The following is a 19,004-nucleotide window of genomic DNA, read 5'->3' as shown; positions in this document are numbered from 1 at the left end:
ATGATTACTTTTCTGAAGTTCTATGTTATCGCTTTATATATAGTAGGCACTCAATGTATATTTGTTATTTGAATTGAATGAGGATTTTTTTTTCTTTTTTAGTAATCTTTAAGGAACATTTTGCCTTACTACATAGATCAAATAATTATAGTATTTGGTGCCAGATGCTCAACTCAGAGAAATTATTATTTTTAAGTAGCCTTCAGCTTTTGTGATAATCTGCTGTGGTCCTGGCTCTGCCTCTTCAGTGCTTGCTGGCCATGACTCCCGAGACCTGGAGACCACGTACACACTGTCCACAGCAGTGGCTCTCGAATTCTGTCTGCATTTGGAACCTCATTTTAAAATGTATATTCCTGGGATTCTTCACCTACGGTGTTCTTTAGCTCTGAGAAGGGACCTAGGAACCCACATTTTAACAAGCACCCTGGGTGACTAAGGTGCAGGTGGTCCGTGAAGCACATTTTAGAAACTTATCCGTGGATTTGACCTTGCCCTGTCTCTGGGACCAGCCTTATTTAGAGCAGCGAGAAGAGGAAGAACCAACAGTTAGTATATTACCAGGTCCTGTCCTGGGACAAGATTTTGGTTCACTAGTCACTATTTTGTCCTCTTCCCTGCTTTGTCCCCAAAATCCAGCCGGTCATGCCTTGGACTGTGGTAGCCGAGTCCATGGTATTCCAAGATTTCATTGGCTGCTGGATGGAGAGTTTTCAATTACTGAATCCCGCATTTAAGATCCTGCCTGTACACCTGCTCTTCCACCCATGACCGAACTCCACCTGTATGCCTACTGCATACACATCCTCTTGTTCCCTGTTTTGCCCACGTGGGTTTGCTGGATGGCTCGTCCGGCACTAAAACTTCGCTCCTTATGACATACAGCCCTGACCGAGGGTGCTGACAGTCCTTACCCGAAGCAGCCAAGAGAAATAGGATAATCACCATGTTGGTTGCCCACCAAAGATCATCTCCCTCTGTATCTGTGGTAAAATGAGAGGTCGTGCCTGCATAAAAGATTTTAGAAAAAGGACCATTAGAAATTGAGAAACAACCTGAAATACATCATTTTTGTTACATACAGCCTGTTCTCAAGAATGGCCCAAAGCCTACACAGATTAAAATAAGTGTTTTTAATCGGCCTTCCAACCTTGAGTTGGAATTAAAACACCCTTGCCTCTAAGGAAACTCTCTAAAACCCTCATAAACCACACTGAACTAATGATGCCAACAACATGGAGTTCCTCCGTTCAAACCCCTCCAAAGGGCAAAGAGCCAAAGAGAACGGACAGGTTGTGTGAGACGGCTCGTGTGCTGAGAGAGGGGGACACTGTCCGGCCAGAGGTGTGTTTGTGCAGTACCTGCTTAAACGCACAGCTGGAACGAGTGCTGCTGAGCAGCTGCTACCTTCCCAGATTGTTATTCTAGCTGGTGAGACCCCAGCCATTAGGTTTAAATGCAAGAAGCAGCTTCAGACAAGAGGAGAACAAACTGGAATGATTTCTTTCTCTGTCTTGGTTCATTCATTTATTCAAGAAATGTGTTTTTAATATTTTCTATGTGCTAGGAATAAACAGCCCTAGCCTCTGCCCTCACGGAACTTCCCATCCTGTTGTAGAGTTTAGGTCGTGACTTTGTGCTGGACCCGGATCTACCGAGGACTTTCCCTGTTCTCTCAGCTGCCCACGTCCGATGAAAAGGGCGCTGTGAACAAGGCAGTGCTAGGCAGTAGAGGTGGGGAGAAGTGCCCCTAGAGAAGCCAAACCAGCACTTCCCATTCCGGTGGATAAACAAGGCTTGATGTTTATGCTAAGAGGCTAACCAACAGGAGGAAGAATGAAGCTGCCCACAGATTAAACAGAAAGCTTCCCATGGATTCTATACAGCAGGCAAAACTGCCTTGGATGCTATAGATCTATGTAAGACCTCCTTTGTGCTACCCCCTTGTTGCTGCTAGATGTTGAAAATTTACTGAAATACCAGGTGCTGTTTAAGCTTCTCTTAGCTTAAACCAGAAGTTCAGCCACCTGCAGGGCTTGCTAAAACATAGATTGCTGGCCGGGCGCAGTGGCTCACGCCTGTAATCCTGGCACTCTGGGAGGCCGAGGCGGGCGGATCATTTGAGCTCGGGAGTTCAAGACCAGCCTGAGCAAGGGCAAGACCCCCATCTCTACTAAAAAATAGAAAGAAATTATATGGACAGCTAAAAATATTATAGAAAAAATTAGCCGGGCATGGCGGCGCATGCCTGTAGTCCCAGCTACTCAGGAGGCTGAGGCAGGAGGATTGCTTGAGCCCAGGAGTTTGAGGTTGCTGTGAGCTAGGCTGACACCACGGCACTCTAGCCCGGGCAACAGAGGGAAACTCTGTCTCAAACAAAAAAAAAAAACACAGATTGCTCAACTACATAATGAGACTTTCTTTTTTTTGTAGGTCTGGGATGGGGACTGAGAGTTTACATGTCTAACAAGATCCCAGGACCACACTTTGAGAACCACTGGCTTAAGCAAACATTTCCAGCAACCTTGAAAGTGTTGCTCCACAAAGGAGTATAGGCAGCATCACTAGGTTTAAAAATTTTAAATACCTGTTGTTTTTCTCACTACAAGATAATACATATGTCCTACAAAAAATGCTTTTAGTACAAAAGCAATAAATTCATAAAATGACTTCAATAAATTTAAAATCACCCCCTCAGCGATAGCCATCAATAACCTTTCTGTGTATTCTTATAAAATCTCTATCATGTGTATTTGTCTGTTTGTGTATGCACGTATGCATGATATTCTCTCTCCATGCAATTTTCTCCCTTATATATACATATAAAACACTGGAATCATACATACTGTGTTGTAACTTACCCCTTTCACGTAATACTTCCAAGTCGATACAGTTCTGTAATACAATTTGGTACATCCTTTGAATGGACATTTAGGTTATTACAGAATTCTTTCCTGTTCAAACAAATAGGTTCAGCATAAATATTCTGGTAAGTCTTTATGTACGTCCTTAATTTTTATTTTTAAAATTCTCAGAAGAAAAAGTGCCAAGCCAAAAGTTATATAGATTTGTAAGGCTTTTAATACATATTGAATACATACCTTCCAGGGAAATACCGGATCATGTTACTCGCCCATCAGCACTCTACGGTGGTTTTCCTACAGCTTCACGTAACACTGAATGCGTGTTTGTTTGTTGTTGTTCTGTGGGAGGATTTTGTTACCAATTCAATAGGAAGAAAATGCTATCGTATATTAATATTCCGAATTTTTTGGTCACTGGTCGCATCACGTCCGGTGACGTCGCACTTCTTCCCTGCGCGGCTGTGTGAATATGGAGCTCAGAATCACACTGTCAGCTCTCGACACAGCAGTTCTTTTGTTTGAGACTTAACATGTTCAACATCTCGTCAGGTCCAGCATGTCACTTTTCCTGGACACAAGCGAATCTCTGAGTAGAAGAGCTTTTGTTGTTGTATGTGAACTTTCAGGAAGTAAATTTGCCACAGGAAGTCTGTATTTTGAATTTGTCTAATGTGATATGCAATCTCGTTTCTCAGCACGTAAATAATTTATTATAATAGAATTGATCTAATTTTACTTAAGAAATCGACTACCTGCTGTGATTAAAAGAGAAAACTGACAGAGCCATGTATCTCGTTGTCTGTGTATCGGTATGTATTGAGTGACCGCGTAAGGTGATCACTAAAGTGAACTTCGTTGGTGACACACTAAACTGAACTTTCTTGTGGAAACACAGGGACTATTAGGTGAAAAATACGGGAACATCCGAATCCCTGGAGAAGTGGAAGCCGCGGAGTTCGAGATGATTCTGGACGCTGCCGCAGAGGCAAAGCTGGAGACCAGGCTGCTGGAAGAGTGGTTCTGCCGGGACGAGAACTCCGTGCCGGCCGCTTATTACCTCAGGCCCAGGTCGGAAATGCTGAGGAGCCAGGGGACCGCGGTGAGTGCCTTGCTCTCCAGCATGCATGTCCGTCACCTGGCACTGTCTGTGTCGTCTGAGGGCCATTTTCTCCACAGTAGGCAGAGTGGACAGAAAGTTACTCTGCCCCAGGCCCTAAATTTCTTTTAACAGCTAAATGCACACTGGTTGTCAGGGAAATGCAAATCAAAACCACAATGAGACATCATCTCACACCTGTTAGACGGCTATCAAAAAGTCAAAAGATTGCAAATGCTGGTGAGGGCGTGCAGGGAAGGGAACCCTGGTACACGTACACGGTTGCTGGGACTGTAGGTTGGTACAGCCACTGTGGGAAACAGTGTAGCAGTTCCTCAAAAAAAAAAAATAGGTCTATCATGTGATCCAGCAATCCCACTCCTGGGTATACACCCAAAGACAGTAAAATCACTGCCTTGAAGAGATACCTGCGCTCCCGTGGACATTGCACCACTATTCACAGTAGCCAAGACGTGGAATCTAAGTGTCCATCAACAGAGGAATGGATAAAGAATATGTGGCACACACACATGCATGCACATACAACACTCAATGGAATACTATGCAGCCTTTTTTTAAAAAAAGAGAAATCCTGCCATTTGCAGCAACATGGATGAACCTGGAGGACACTACGCTAGTGAAATAGGCCAGACACGGACAGACAAATACTGAATGATCTCGCTTACATGCGGAACCTAAAAAGTCAAACTCATGGTAACAGAGAGTACAAGGGTGGTTGGTTGCCAGGGCTGGAATGTGGAGGAAATGCAAGGATGTTGGTCAAAGTGTCCAGACTTCCTGTTACAAATGAATAAGTTCTGGAGACCTAATGTACAGCATGGTGGCTATACTTAATAATAATGTATTGTGTACTCGAAATTTGCTAAGAGAGTAGATATCAAGTGTTCTCTCCACAAAGAAAAAAAAGGTAACTATGCGAGGTGATGGATATGTTAGTTTGATCATGGTAATCGTTTCACAGTGTATACATATATCAAAACATCACATTGTACACCTTGAAAAATTTAATAAAGAAAACTAAATCCAAAGCTAAGAAACTTTCCAAATGCTGACTCACCTCTCCTTTTAGCCTCTCTGACTTTCCTTCTGGGGTAGTTTTCCTTCTTCCTGAAGTATATCTTTTGGAAGTTCCATCAGTGAAGGTTTACTAGTGATATTAACTATAATTATATTTTGATTATTAATATTAATGTTTAATAATATTAAATAATTGGTATTTCATTAAATAATGGAATTTAATTAAATAAATTAATGATTAAATAAAATTCCATTAATGAAGCTCTCTCAGTATTTATCTGAAAATATTCTTGTTTTCTCCAGGTTTCTATAATGTGTCCATTTAGTTACTCTGATTGGTATATGTCATGCTTCCTAATTCCAAGAATTCATATATTCTATCAGTTTGAAAAATTGTCGGCCTTCATTTCATCAAATAATGTATCTCTCATCTATTCCTTCCTTTCTTTTGTTTTTGCTCTTTAATTCCATGTGCATTAGATCATCTTAGTCTGTCCTCCATGTCTCTTAACTCTCTTTCACATTATCCATTTATTTATCTCTGCGTGCTGCTTTCCAGATCACTTCAAACCATTTTCTAGCTCCTCGATCTTTTTCTTCAGCTGTGTTAGCTCTGTCCATGCATTAAGTTTTCAAGTTCAGCAGTTACATTTTTTATTTTGTGAAAGGTGTTGGGGGTGGGGGATTAGGGGGTGGTCCTTTTTAAAATCTGCGTAGCTATTTTTATAGTCTCTTTTGTAGATTGTTGATTTCATATTTTTCCTTTAACATTTCAAACAGTTCATTTAAATTCTTATATCTTATGTAGAAACGTGGAGTGGAGTGAGGTTGGTTCATGCCTGGGCGTGATAGAAACATTATCCTCGTCTCCCCTCCTGCTTGGTTCCCAAGTGGATCCACTATGTGTCCCTTAAAACTGAATGGAAGAGGCAGAGGGAAAGGGTGGGCCTAGTCATTGCATAGAATGTTTAAAGAGATCGCAAAGAAGGCATAGATACCCATCCCTCCTCCAAAGAGAACGTCCTTGATTCGGGCCGCTCCAAAACGAGGACAGCCGTGTTAGCCACAGTTCATTTCAGGGCCTGTGTGTTTGTCATTCTGATATCCAAGATATCTCTGTACAATAAAAAATCATGTCAGAATCCTTGATTCTATTCACCCCCCTCACATGCATTGTTCAAAGTAATTATCTTTGAATAATGCTTCTCTGGATGGGAATATTAAGGTAAATCCAAACCATTCCCTAGTTAAACATGCTAGGAGTGCATGAAGATAGCAAAACACAGGATAGCTCAGGAAACCATGTTTACACAGTTTGGGAGGCACTTGCTCATATGTTACTATGTAATTGGCTTTCAGTGTTACTTCATTTATTTCTGTGATCCTCTAGGGAAATTCAAATTATTCTTAAAAGCCCTTGTGATATTTCTGCATAAACTGTTGCTGAATAAATGAATGTCTGGACAAGATTATCATCAGGATCACATGAATGTTACCTCCTTGGTAGACAGTCCTCCCATTTTATTTCCTAGTGGATCATCAAAACCAGTGAAGCAGAAACAGATACACACAGTTAAATGCAATGTGTGCGACCAGCCCTTTAACTTCCTGTCCCCTTTGGAGGATATTGAAGAGATTATTTTGTTATGACGTTGGCATCAAAGCTCACAAGGGGAGAACATGGTACAATAAGGAAGCCCAACAAACTGACCCTGTTTGAGTCACACCCTTGTGTAACTTTGTCGAGTTCACACATAACATGGAGATAACTTCGAACTTTCAGGGTTATTGGGGGGGATTAAATGAGACGCTGTCTATAAAGCACTTATCATAATATTGACACATAGGAGGCCTTCAAATAATAGAAATTCTTTTGTTCTTAAATATTGCTTTTCTTTAAATTTTCCTAAATATTAATGATTTTAAGACTAATTTCTTACTTTTACGTTTCCATAGATGCAGCCTTCTGCCAATGCTGAAAACGAGAAGACATGGCAAGAGATATCAGATGAGATCAAGAAGATATTTAAGGCTGCTGTGAAACTATTACATGAAAAGGGTAAAATGAAATACAGCCAAGCTAAGAGATACCTGTTCTCAGGTACTTTCAATACATCCTCAGTAAACTAAGGAATAGATAAATAATAGATGCACCCCCTGCTTCCCTTGTATGGTTCCGCAGAGTTAATCACATTTACTGCTTGGTGAAATTTAATTTTTCTAAATGTTTCCATGTCCTGGAGAGGAAAGTATTGTTTTTTTTAACTCATAGAGATGCCTTTACTTAATTTGAGGGCTTCTCCAGAAAATGTGATTTTAAAAGAAGTCAGAGGTGGCTGGATGTAATAGAACAGATTGTGCCATTGTTTCTCGGGTGAGCTGTTCGTTCGTTCACTCACTTATCCAGCAAACATTATTCACCTTCTGGCCTACTGTGTACCAACCACTGGAGAGACAAAAATGAATAATAAAGCAAAGTCGTTATTCTCCTGGAATTTATTTTTTAGTGGGGGGGGGGTAACTAAATGATAGGCAAGTAATCAAATAAATGAACAAGATCATTTCAGAAATAAGTCACATGAATAAAACATAGTGATAGGATAATAGTGACTGATGAAGGATGTGGACGTCCAGATACAGATGAGGCAGGCAATAAGGACATGACTTCTGACCCGAATGACGGAAGGAATCAGAGCCAGCAGTGCCACCTGTATCTAAGGTAGAGAATTCCAGGCAGAAGTTTCAGCAGGTACAAGATCCCTGAGATAGGAACATGCTTAGCAAATTCCAGGAGCAGGAAGAAAGGAAAGGTGGTTTTACTTTTTTTTTTTTTTTTTAACTTTACTTTTACTGGGAAGGAGAGATGAGGTCAGAAGGTGAGCTCAGGCCACAGTAAGAACCTCATGTTTTGTTCTGGGTGAGATGGGAAGCCATCCGAGGGTGGGAAGCAAGAGATTGGTAGGATCTAATTTAACATTAAAATAAAAATCTCCCCAGCTACTGAACAGAGACTCACTTGGCCTTTCTCCGCCATGGAAAGGAAGCTTGATTATAAGTTGCACAGGAAACCACACACTGCTGGGTAAAAGTAAGGAAATATGTAGCATTTATTTTTGAAAGCTGATAGTAAAGAGTTATTGAGGAAAAAGCAATAGTAGTTGTGTCCTCAGATTGGTTTTTTGAATGGCACGGCAAAGCACTTTTGAAAACTTAAAAGGTGCTTGATAACTATTCTCACTGGATACATGTATGTCAAGCGCAGAGAAGTTATAGATCATTCTGACACATTCCAGAAGGTAGCTCTCAAAAAAATAGGTCTTATTTTAAGTCTCCCTGAAAATACTAAAATTGTCATCAATAAGTACTTTCTCTAGAGTATGTAAATTAACATGTATCCTTGTTCCTCTGGGGCCTTTAGATCCATTTTGGGGGCTCTGGCTCTTCATATTTTATCCAGAACAAAACAACCCTATTCCTTAAAAAGTGCTGTTTTAGAAAAAATGCCCAGAGCAAAGCTCTCTTATTCTTTATGTAAAAAACACTAGTTTTGGGAAAGCATCCTCTTATTTGCAATCATATAGCTCAAGTATTCAAGTATTTCACCGGTAAACGCTTTCCCTTTCTCTGGACTAAAAAATTCCGTCCACGTGGGCAGCCCTGTGAACGGTAGTGACTTCACATGAACTGCTGCCTGTGGACTATTTTCTGCTTGGGGTTACAGCTCCTGTAGATGTACGTGCTCATGACAATTTATCTTATAAATTGTCACACAGTAAAGCTGTGTGACACAGCTTACTGAACACTGGCAACTATAAACATATCTTCTTCACTTGAGTCAAAAATTGCAATCAATGGCTATCATTACTAAAAAAAAATATTATCACAAGAGTTCTACTAAAAGGTACTATTTTTTAGTAACATTCTCACCTTCCTTAGTAGTTACATTATGGAGTATATGTATGTGTGCCCTAGGTTTGCCTAGAGAGTTATGACCAGCATATAAATTTGCTCCTTTATGGCCAGACCAGTCCTGTGTACTCAGAGCTTCCCCCACAGAAATTCACAATCTGAGATCGAGGCACCTGTAGATTTGGAGCCCAGTGAGGGCTGGCTTCTTGTTCATAGATGGCTGTTTCTTGCTGTGTCTCATGGCAGAAGGGGCAAGGGAGCTCCCGGGTCTCTCTCATAAGGGTGCTTCCAACCATGAGGGCTCCACTCTCATGACCTAATCACCTCCCAACCATCCCACCTCCTAATACTGTCACATTGGTGATTAGGTTTCAACATAGGAATTTGGGGAAACCAGACATTCAGTCTATAGCACTCCATAATGGCTTTTGTCTCAGTGCTGTCTGTTTTCTCTCCCCATTGTACCCTAAGCAACTGTCAGCATGCCTGGCACATAGTAAGTGCTCAATGAATACCCAAGTGGATGAAGCAAAGGAAGGAGGGAGGGGAGGGATGGTGGGAGGATAGGCAGCCAATTTTAAAAGACTGCTTGCCTTAAATGTATTTCCTTTTGTTTATTTATTTCATTTATTTTTAATTTTTTCCTTGCATAATGACATTTTTATTTCTACTGATCATGTTTTAAATGTTCTTATAGGGACTCACATGATGTATAACGTATGCAAGAGTATGCGTGTGCAAGCATGTGTATTACAAGTCATAATCTGGTTTATTTTAGAAGAAATAAAGTTATATACTAAGTCATTTTTCTGTGCCTGTTGTGATGGATATAACGGAATTTAACAGTGACATGGGTCATCAGATGGATCAGTAATCTAAGCATGATTATATTTTGCCTTAAAACATGCCTTTGTATTTACATTTGAACATAGCTGTCTGGGGCTCAATACATCTCAAACAAAATGATGAAACCACATTTCCAAGGACAGTCTGAGAAGGAACAAATAAACCAGCTACATCATTCAGCCACCCCCTCTTTCCTTCCCAGACCAAATTGGTCCCTGCTGTGAGAATCGCCGAAATCTGAGAGGGAAGCTAAGCAGCAACCTAGAGCATCCACTATAAATGTGGTGTGCTCTCTTTGTCACACTCATGTCCAACCTCTCCCTTGGATTGGGGAGAAAATTAAATAATTTTACTTAAAACCCGTGATTCTGGATTCCAAGCTGCTTAGGAAAAGACAAGAAATTAAGGAGTTAGGAAATTATTCTAAAGACTACTTTGCTGCAAACCGTAAGCAAAATAATGGACCACTAGCAACTAGGAGTTGAGTGTTGAGAATGTGGGTACGTTGCTCCTTTGTGCCAAGCAATAAACTCGTAATCTTATTTTCTTTCAGCTATAGAGGATGAGTTTGACTTTGCTCTAGGAAAGCAAACGCCAGCATTCCTAAAGAAGTGTGTTTGCTACATTAGGAAAATTGCTAACATTGAACGCTTCGTGAAAATTCCAGAGATGGGGAAATACATGGATATAACTGGAACGGAACCAAGGATTATTCGGGACCCAGAAGCCCAAGAGAAGCTGATAAAACTCAGGGATGAATTTATTCCTACTATCGTTGCATCATCTAATCTGCGAGTGTATACGTCTGTTACTCATTGTGACATGAAACTAGGCTATTCCCAAGAAATAGAAAATCATTACATTGAAGGACTTGGTAAACAATTTTATGAGGATATGATTGATATAATTCAGGCAACGGTGCAACAGAATTTTGACACTGAAACTGATACACTCTACGATGAAATCCTTCAACATTCATCGTTATGTAAAACATACGCCTCCTTCTATGAGTACAAATGTGAATCTCTAAACATAGTGCATAACTACATTCTTCCAAGCAAAACTGGGCACATCAACCCTCTGATTATATATGGCGGACCGTGCACTGGGAAGACACTTCTGCTAGCAGAAGTAGCAAAGAAGGTAAAGCCTATTCTTTCCCATGTGTATTTGTAAAAACTTTTCCTTTGGGAAAATGCTCAATTGATCAAATCATTTCCATTTTGTTTGTTTACTAACTGAATTATAATTAGTCTTTGGGAATGGTTACTTCACTGCTTCTTTTCTGTGGATACAATGGTTAGATTGAGAGAACAGGACTCACAGGATGTGACTATAAAGCAACTTCACTTTTCCTCTGGCTGCCGCAGCTTGTGCTGTGCAACAGCCCCGTGTCATGTGCGTGAATCCTGGGCAGATCCCAGCAACTCTTCTCATCCCTCTCAGACACACAAGCCCTCCGGTCCCTTCTGGTCACTAAATCAGTCTCAGTTCAGTAATTAGTATGTCCGACCTCAGGTAATGAATGAAACTTCAGTCTACCTTTTTCTCCCCCAGCTAAGACCTGCCGTACGGAAGGCGCCTACAGTGGAAGCAGGGACACGGCCATCTTCTTCCTCCTTCCTCGTAGCGCCTCCTTCCCTCCCTTCCCAACCCAGCCACATTCATGCCCCCCGTGGTGCTGTGCGTAGGGGATATGGAAAGGTCAGGTGGCCGGAGAAATCTTACATGACCAGACTGTCCTGAACTGGGCTCTGAACTTTCTGTTCTTAGCAAGCACTTACGGCTCCTCTTGTCTCTTCTGAGGCCTTTTCATGGTTTCCTGGAGGTCCTTTCCCCCGGCAGCCCTGCCCTCTCCTCCCCGAGCATCTGCCATCTGTATTCCCTGGACACGGGAAGGCATCTTTCTTCTTGCTGGTTACTTCCTCGGCTCCTAGACATCCAGAAATACACTTCCAGTATCTTTTTTTCTGCTGAGACGCTCACCACAGCCCAGCACTCTCCTTAGGACCTGGGAAAACAAAACAAACAGAAACACTTGTCAGCTCACTCTGGCCTGCGGCCACCTCTGGTACATGGGACACGCTCCGGTATCATTTGGCCCTGAGAAACTCTAGACCTCCAGGCCCACCCGCCTCACTCCTCCGTCGGAGCAGCCAGCCAGCCTCAGTCACTCAACCCGCACGCTTCCCAGATGCGATCGGACATCAGATGCCCGTGCACCCCACGCTGTACGGGGCGCTCTGTAAGTGGTCCACTGAGGCGCCTTCCCCTCAGCTGGAAATGAAGGTTTGGCATCTCTCTGTCCTCCCCTTTGGGGATGAGGTGACGAGAGGTACGACTCACAGCACCCGAATCTCCACCTTTTATCTCAGCCTCTCTAATCCCCTTTCCCGGGCCAGAGGTGGGTAATCCTCTAACGGTAGCAGAACTGGTTTTCAGAACCTCCCTTTCAGGTCCTACCTCGTGGTCTAGAACCTCTCTTTGGAATGTGGTATCTGTTGTCTTGGTTCCTTAGCGGAAACCAGATGAAACTGGTTCCCGTTTTTAACCTCCTGTGTCCTTGGTATCAAAGAATGCTGGTTTATTCCCGTGTTAATTCAGAACCTCCATTTCTAGCGGAGGGGGAAGAGCTTCAGTGGACCACTTACAGCATGCCCTGTTCAGCGTGGGGGACACAAGCGTCTGGTGTCCAGTGCCACCTGGGAAATGTGCAGGTTGAGTGTTCTTCCCCTGGTGACTGTCTTAAGAACAGTGCTGTCTTTAACTGCATGGATATTCTTGTAATCCATCACATGCTACACAATCTCAAATTAGTCATTTTGAGGTCAAGAACAGAGACAGTTGCATTGTACCATATGTGGGGATTGTGTTCCAAAGTAAGCTCACAGGTGAAAATCAGGTATATCCCACTTACCCTTGAAAAGTCCTTAGAAAGGCCAATCTACCATTTCTTAATCTATCAAGCCCAACTGGTTTTTATTGTTGTGTTAGAAGATACAGCTCTTTCCTTAATTGAGCACAGATGAAGTAGCATGTTTGCACTTAGAGTCCACATTGCATCAGAAAAAATTGTGTGTGTATGTGTGTGTGCATGTGTCCTTGAACACAAATTTTTATGTGTATCTTCAAATTTTAGAATTATTCCAAGTAAGGAAGGTAGTAACACCATACGGGCCACAGGAGAACGGCACCAAATGAGGAAACATTCTTGTATGCCATTTCACACCCACTCTAGGGCTTTTTCCCTGCAGAAGAGGGGAGGGTAAAGGCAGTCGGAGGAAACAAATACTGGGGAATCTGACTAAGTCAAAGGTTCATGGGCTGCATCTGCACGTGCTCTAGCACAAGAGGTCGTGCTGATACACCTGTACAGGTAGGCAGTCCCGGCGAGGCAGCGTGGTGACAGTCCAGAGGAGAGCAACATCAGAAATGGCTTTCTGAGCCTTCACTCTTCTGGATATTTTGTCCAGTCACCTGAGTCTGTCTATTCACAGTCCAGGATTCTGGGCCCCCAAGAAGTCATACCTATTCTGGGGGCCACTGCCTGCACTCACTTGCCTCTCTCCTGGGGAATGTCTGACTCACGGTCAAAAACAACCTGTACTCTCCTGTGACCTCAGGTCCCTTTGTGGACACAGACATCACATATTTATCTCCTGTGTTAGCATGTCCGTGGACGTGAGGTCATGAGTACAGGCCTGCCCTCTGCAGACATTACACAGCAGCAACACGTGGCTAGGAGGAGGGGGGAGCGTGCATATGATCATCGTCAGCGGCCAATGTGGAAACAAACTGTGTTTTCTGATTTGCCTCCAATGACAAGATTATCTTCCTCGAAATCAGCTTCAAATACTGGAGCTAAGGAACAACAACAAAATACTTCCTTTCCTTAATAGCTGGTTATGAAACTGACATCCATAAACCTTTTCTAATCTTATTCATTCCTTAACCTGAACTATCTCTTGAAGAAGCAAATTTCACAAACTTACTTCCTGATGTGTAAAATAACACTTCCCTTGCTAAGGAGTATCCTTGGTGAAATTCAAGGATTACTGAAAGACTTTGTCTCCCTAAAAACACTTTTTGTTATGTTTTATACTTTGAGTATATCCCTTCTCATCCTTGCCTTTCCAGACAGAAAAATACTAAGCTTAGTAGCCCCTTATATATTTTTATATATCTCTTTAACTTTATAACTTTTAATCTTTATAAATCTCTTTAACTTCACAATTTAAAAAAACATGAAAGCACTTAAAATGAAAGTCAGGTGTATCCTCTCTTCCAACTTCATCTCTTGGTGGCCACTGATCTCTGAGCAAGTCATTTATCCAGCCTGGGCTCAGTTTCCTCTTCTGTCAAATGATACTGTAACCCCATCTTCAGAAAAGATAATGTGAGCACTGATGATGACATGTTTATATAATGAACCATCTGTAAGAAAGCACAGCATTTAACAAAACTCTTTGAACCAGCATTATGTATATTTTTATGACAAAGATAAATAATAATCATAATTACGACCCTCTAACACCACAAAAATGTCTCTAAATCATAAAAGATTATATTCAGCATACTTTTAGTACTGAATATTTTTATTGCATTCTAACTAGTTGGAAATTTGGTCAGCCATATATGGCATTATATGCTCTCAATTAATGAAAATATTTAACTCAATATAAAGTGTAAATCATTACTCAATCAATTCATTAAAATAAAACCACTTACCAAGCTCCTACTGTGCCAGGAAATGGGCATTTATTCAGTGATACCAAACTGACCATACTAGATATTTGGATTTACAATTCATGAAATGTTTTGTATCCTTCAGAACGCAAGCTAAATGATGCTTTATGATTGAATAATACTATTACCACTATTTCACTACCTTCAGGAAGGGTAATCCTGAGGGTCTCACCTAGAGACTTGAGTGCATGAACTTTGTGGCAGTTCTGTCACCTTCTCAGAAGACTTTTCCATTTCTTGGCACTAGGTTACTTTCTGCATGGCAGGGGTTACCAGAAGTCTGAGCTCTGGAGAGAGGAAATGTCATTATATATGACAATGTACATACATGTTACTATTCTAAACTCCACTTTTATGTTCCAGGCTTATGGCTGGCTACATGAAGACACAGGACCAGAATCTGACCCAGTAGTAGTCGTGAGATTTCTAGGAACAACAGACATGAGTACTGACCTTAGGACTCTCCTTCTAAGTGTTTGTGAACAATTGGCGATTAACTATCGGTGTCTGGTTCAAAGCTACCCTAAGAAGATTCATGACCTCCGTGATTTATTTATAAACCTTTTGAATGAGTCTTCACTGCAGAGACCTCTCGTCATAATATTCGATGCGCTAGAGCAGCTCTCAGAGACTGATGACGCCAGGAAGCTTTGGTGGCTCCCAGCTCACCTTCCCCGCTTTGTACGGATAGTTCTCTCCACGCTGCCCAACAAACATGGGATCCTGCAGAAACTCCGGTGCCTTATCCATGAAGAAGACAACTACATTGAGCTGATTCCCCGGGACAGGAAGATGTGCAGCCAGGTCCTCAAACACCAGCTGCTGCGAGTCAAAAGAAAAGTCACTTCAGGCCAGCAGATTTATGTGAACAATGCCTTCTCCAAGTGCACGCTGCCAATGTTCGTGAACCTGACCTTCCGGGAGGTGAGACACTGGAGATCCCACAAAGATGTCGACGAATCCTCCCTCTGTGTCACTGTTCATGAAAGTATAGAGCAGTTGTTCTGGTCCTTGGAGAAGAAGTGTGGTCAGAAACTGGTCTCCAGGGCTCTTGGTTACATCACCATGGCCAAAATGGGTTTGAGTGAAATGGAACTGGAGGACGTGTTAGCCCTGGACAACAGCGTGATGAACGAGCTCAACGAGAGCAGCAGGCCCACCAACCCCCTGAGAGTGCCGTACTTGTACATCGCCAGGCTCAAGGAGGGCCTCAGTGGATACTTAATAGAAAGACATGTGAAGAACGTCACACTCCTGGTCTGGGCCAACAGACACCTGCAGCTCATAGCCCAGAAGCTGTATCTGCAGGACGACGGTGATCTGCGTGAAATGCATACCATCCTGGCAGATTATTTTCTGGGCGTCTGGTCAGGGGGCAGGAGGAAAGCTTTCTGCCTCGAAGACCCCTACTTGAACGGCTGCCTTGACTTGGAGAGCAGAAGCCTGCTTGAGGAAGAAAAGCACTTCATGGAACAGGCTTCCTTTGACAGGCAGGCCCCGGACCAACCCTGGGTTTTCCAGTGTAATCCGCTGGAGCCCGACATCTTTTTCGTCAATCATCGGAAAATGTGTGAGCTTTTGCACCACCTGACGAGGTGTGGAAAAACCGACGACCTGCTCTATGGCATCATCATGAACTTCAGCTGGCTTTATACCATGATCAAAATTGGCCAGTTCGACAAAGTGCTGTCAGACATCGAGCTGGCTTACAACTACTCGCAAGAGAAAGAGCTGAAGTTCCTGGCCAGCACCCTCCGCGCCATCAAAAACAAGGTCATTGCCTTTCCTGGCTCCCTTTCAGCAGAGCTGCAGCAAAGACTGCTGCCTGTTATAAGTTCCCTGCCCAAACTTAGACACCTTCTTTTAGAATGTGACAAAGATGGGCCAAAATATTGCTCCATTGTGCCGTTGCATTCATCCATGGATGTGACATACAGCCCCGAGCGTCTCCCCTTGTCCTCCAGTCACCTGCATGTCACGGAGATTCTGCCTACCTGCAACCCCAGTACTGTCCTCACAGCTTTAGAGAACGGTTCCATCAGCACCTGGGATGTGGAGACTCGCCAGCTGCTCAGGCAGATCACCACGGCCCAGTCTGTCATCCTGGGCATGAAACTCACCAGTGACGAGAAGTACCTCGTGGTGGCCACAACAAATAACACCTTGCTGATTTACGACAATGTCAACTCTTGTCTCCTGTCTGAAGTGGAAATCAAAGGGACCAAGCATGGAGGCAGCTCCACCTACATCAATGGATTCACGCTGTCCGTCCACCACGCCCTTGCATGGCTCGAGGCCAGCAAAGATGTCACTGTCATCGATCTGCTCTACGGATGGCCGCTTTACCAGTTCCACTGCTGGTACGAAGTGACGTGTGTCCAGTGCTCTCTGGATGGTGCGTATGCTTTCTGCGGACAGTACCTGAACACCACCACCATATTTCACTTAGGGAGTGGGGAAAAGTTATGTACGGTGGCGTCGGAATTCTCAGGTGGGTTTGTGAAGTTTCTTCTTATCTTGGACACGGCTCAAGAAATGGTCATGGTAGATAGTGAGGGAAGTCTTTCTGTTTGGAACACTGAGGACATTTCCAGCCCCCAGCTGACCGATGACTTCGACTGCCGCAGAGAAGACAGCGAGGTGGTCAGCATTGAACTCTCAGAGGACCAGAGTGCAATTCTGATCTGTAAAGCTCTCAGCATTGAGCTCTTAGATACTGGCATGTGGAAGGTGGGTGAAAAGTTCAGAGCCAAGCACAATGAACGCTTTATATCTGCCGTGCTGTCCAAAAACGGAGATTGCATCATCGCGACCATGGAAAATACCTCAGCTGTGTTTTTTTGGAGGCGAGACACGGGACAGTGCATGGCAAGCTTACAGGAAATCTCAGGTTCTATTGTGAAGTTGGTGAAGTCCAGTCACCACAACATGCTTCTGTCTCTATCAACCAGTGGTGTGCTTTCCATCTGGGACATAGATATAATCACAGCCATGTCCAACATAGATAAGACTGGAAAACCCATCCGAAGTCTGGTGTTGCCTGCTAGAGGGGAGATCATTTACTCCCTGGATGGCTCCGACTGTGTTCATAAGTGGAACTTCAGTAGCGGGTTCATCGAAGCTGTATTTAAGCATGAAGGAATAGTTGAACACTGTGTGCTAACATCCGCTGGAGACATAATGGTGACATCAGATGACAAAAGCAGCCAGTATGTCTGGCACACCAGCAGTGGTGAAAACCTCTTTAGGATTAATGGGCAGAGAATATCGCAGCTGCTGATCACACACAATGACCAGTTTGTGGTCTCTCTGTGTGAGCAAAATGCCTCCAGGGTCTGGAGACTCGCCACGGGCCACAGGGTGTGCAACATTCTGACCACTTTGCAGAATGCCTTTATCACCTCTGCCAACACCTTCGTGGTGGGGATGACGAAAAGCAAAGTGTTGGCCGTCAGTCTTTGGACAGGAAGTATCACCAAGAAATTTTGCTGTGAAGACGGGACCACAATTGTGAATTTCAAATTAATCCCCGACTGTCCTGACATCGTTGTGTTTATCACATCGGCCGAGACCGTGAACCTCTGGAGTCTGACAGATGAAGTGATCTGTCGACGGGTGCAACTTCCAAACAACTTCCTGAAAAACCTGGAGGATTTTGAAATTTCTCCCAATGGAAAGCTAGGCATTATATCCAGGGGAGATGAAAATATCAACGTGCTGGATTTACACAGTGGGAAATTACGAGTGGTTCACGCCTCTGGGATCATCTGGCGGCAGAGGTTGTCTCGAGATGGTCGCTACCTGGTGTACATTTGTTTCCGAAATGGGGAGGAGGAGGATGAAAATGGTGCGATATCCAGTTTAATTGTAATGAGACTGGCAGATGGCAAAAATATCGGTGCTTGTTCCCTTTACAAAACACCAACTTTTCTTGCACTCTCTCAGAGGCACCTAAACATCATTGTGGGCTTTGACGATGGGAGTATAGGGATATACACAGTAGTAGACCGCGTAGATGCTGCACTGAAAATTAAAATCGCCACTTCAAATAGCAGACAAATTTTCAACAATGCGACACAGACATCCAGGCCAAAGTGTAACAGCTATTGTTTTAAAGTGTCTGTGGACTGTTTATGGAGAGAGTCCACTGAGGTTTTTGCAAGAGACAGCCCCATCACAGTGAGCGACTCCGCTGAGTCCAATGAAGCAACACCCTCCAAGAAATACAACTCTTGCTATGACCGAGTGTGCTCTGCCCTAGAATCCAGGGGCCACAGCTATGCCCCTGATAACTGACAAACTGCTCGTCTTGCTCGGCGGAAATACGTGATCCACATGCAGAAGAAAAAAAATATGTCCCAAATGCTAAACCATTCATTTCTTAAAAGACAGGAAACACGCTGGAATTCCAGTGTTTTATTAAGATGCTCATGAAACATTCAGAACTGTGAGATTGATTTTAGGTGCATTTTTTTTGTTTTTGTCAAAGTGTATCCAGGAATGAA

General features: G+C 43.1%; 1 protein-coding gene across 1 annotated transcript in view; it reads left to right on the top strand.

The window, feature by feature from the left end:
• NWD2 (NACHT and WD repeat domain containing 2) overlaps positions 1-18,795 on the top strand; it is a 161,271-nt gene extending 142,476 nt beyond the window's left edge. Inside the window, exons 4-7 of the mRNA XM_069494563.1 lie at positions 3,760-3,963; positions 6,955-7,099; positions 10,307-10,896; positions 14,863-18,795. Coding sequence (XP_069350664.1) covers positions 3,760-3,963; positions 6,955-7,099; positions 10,307-10,896; positions 14,863-18,795 — 4,872 coding nt within the window. The remainder of the gene's footprint in view (positions 1-3,759; positions 3,964-6,954; positions 7,100-10,306; positions 10,897-14,862) is intronic.
• The last annotated feature ends 209 nt before the right edge of the window (positions 18,796-19,004 follow it).

This window comes from Eulemur rufifrons, chromosome 19 (assembly GCF_041146395.1).
Source record: "Eulemur rufifrons isolate Redbay chromosome 19, OSU_ERuf_1, whole genome shotgun sequence".
NCBI classification, from domain to species: Eukaryota; Metazoa; Chordata; class Mammalia; order Primates; family Lemuridae; genus Eulemur; species Eulemur rufifrons.
The sequence above is the reverse complement of the archived record's forward strand: the minus strand, read 5'-3'. Positions and strand labels throughout refer to the sequence as shown.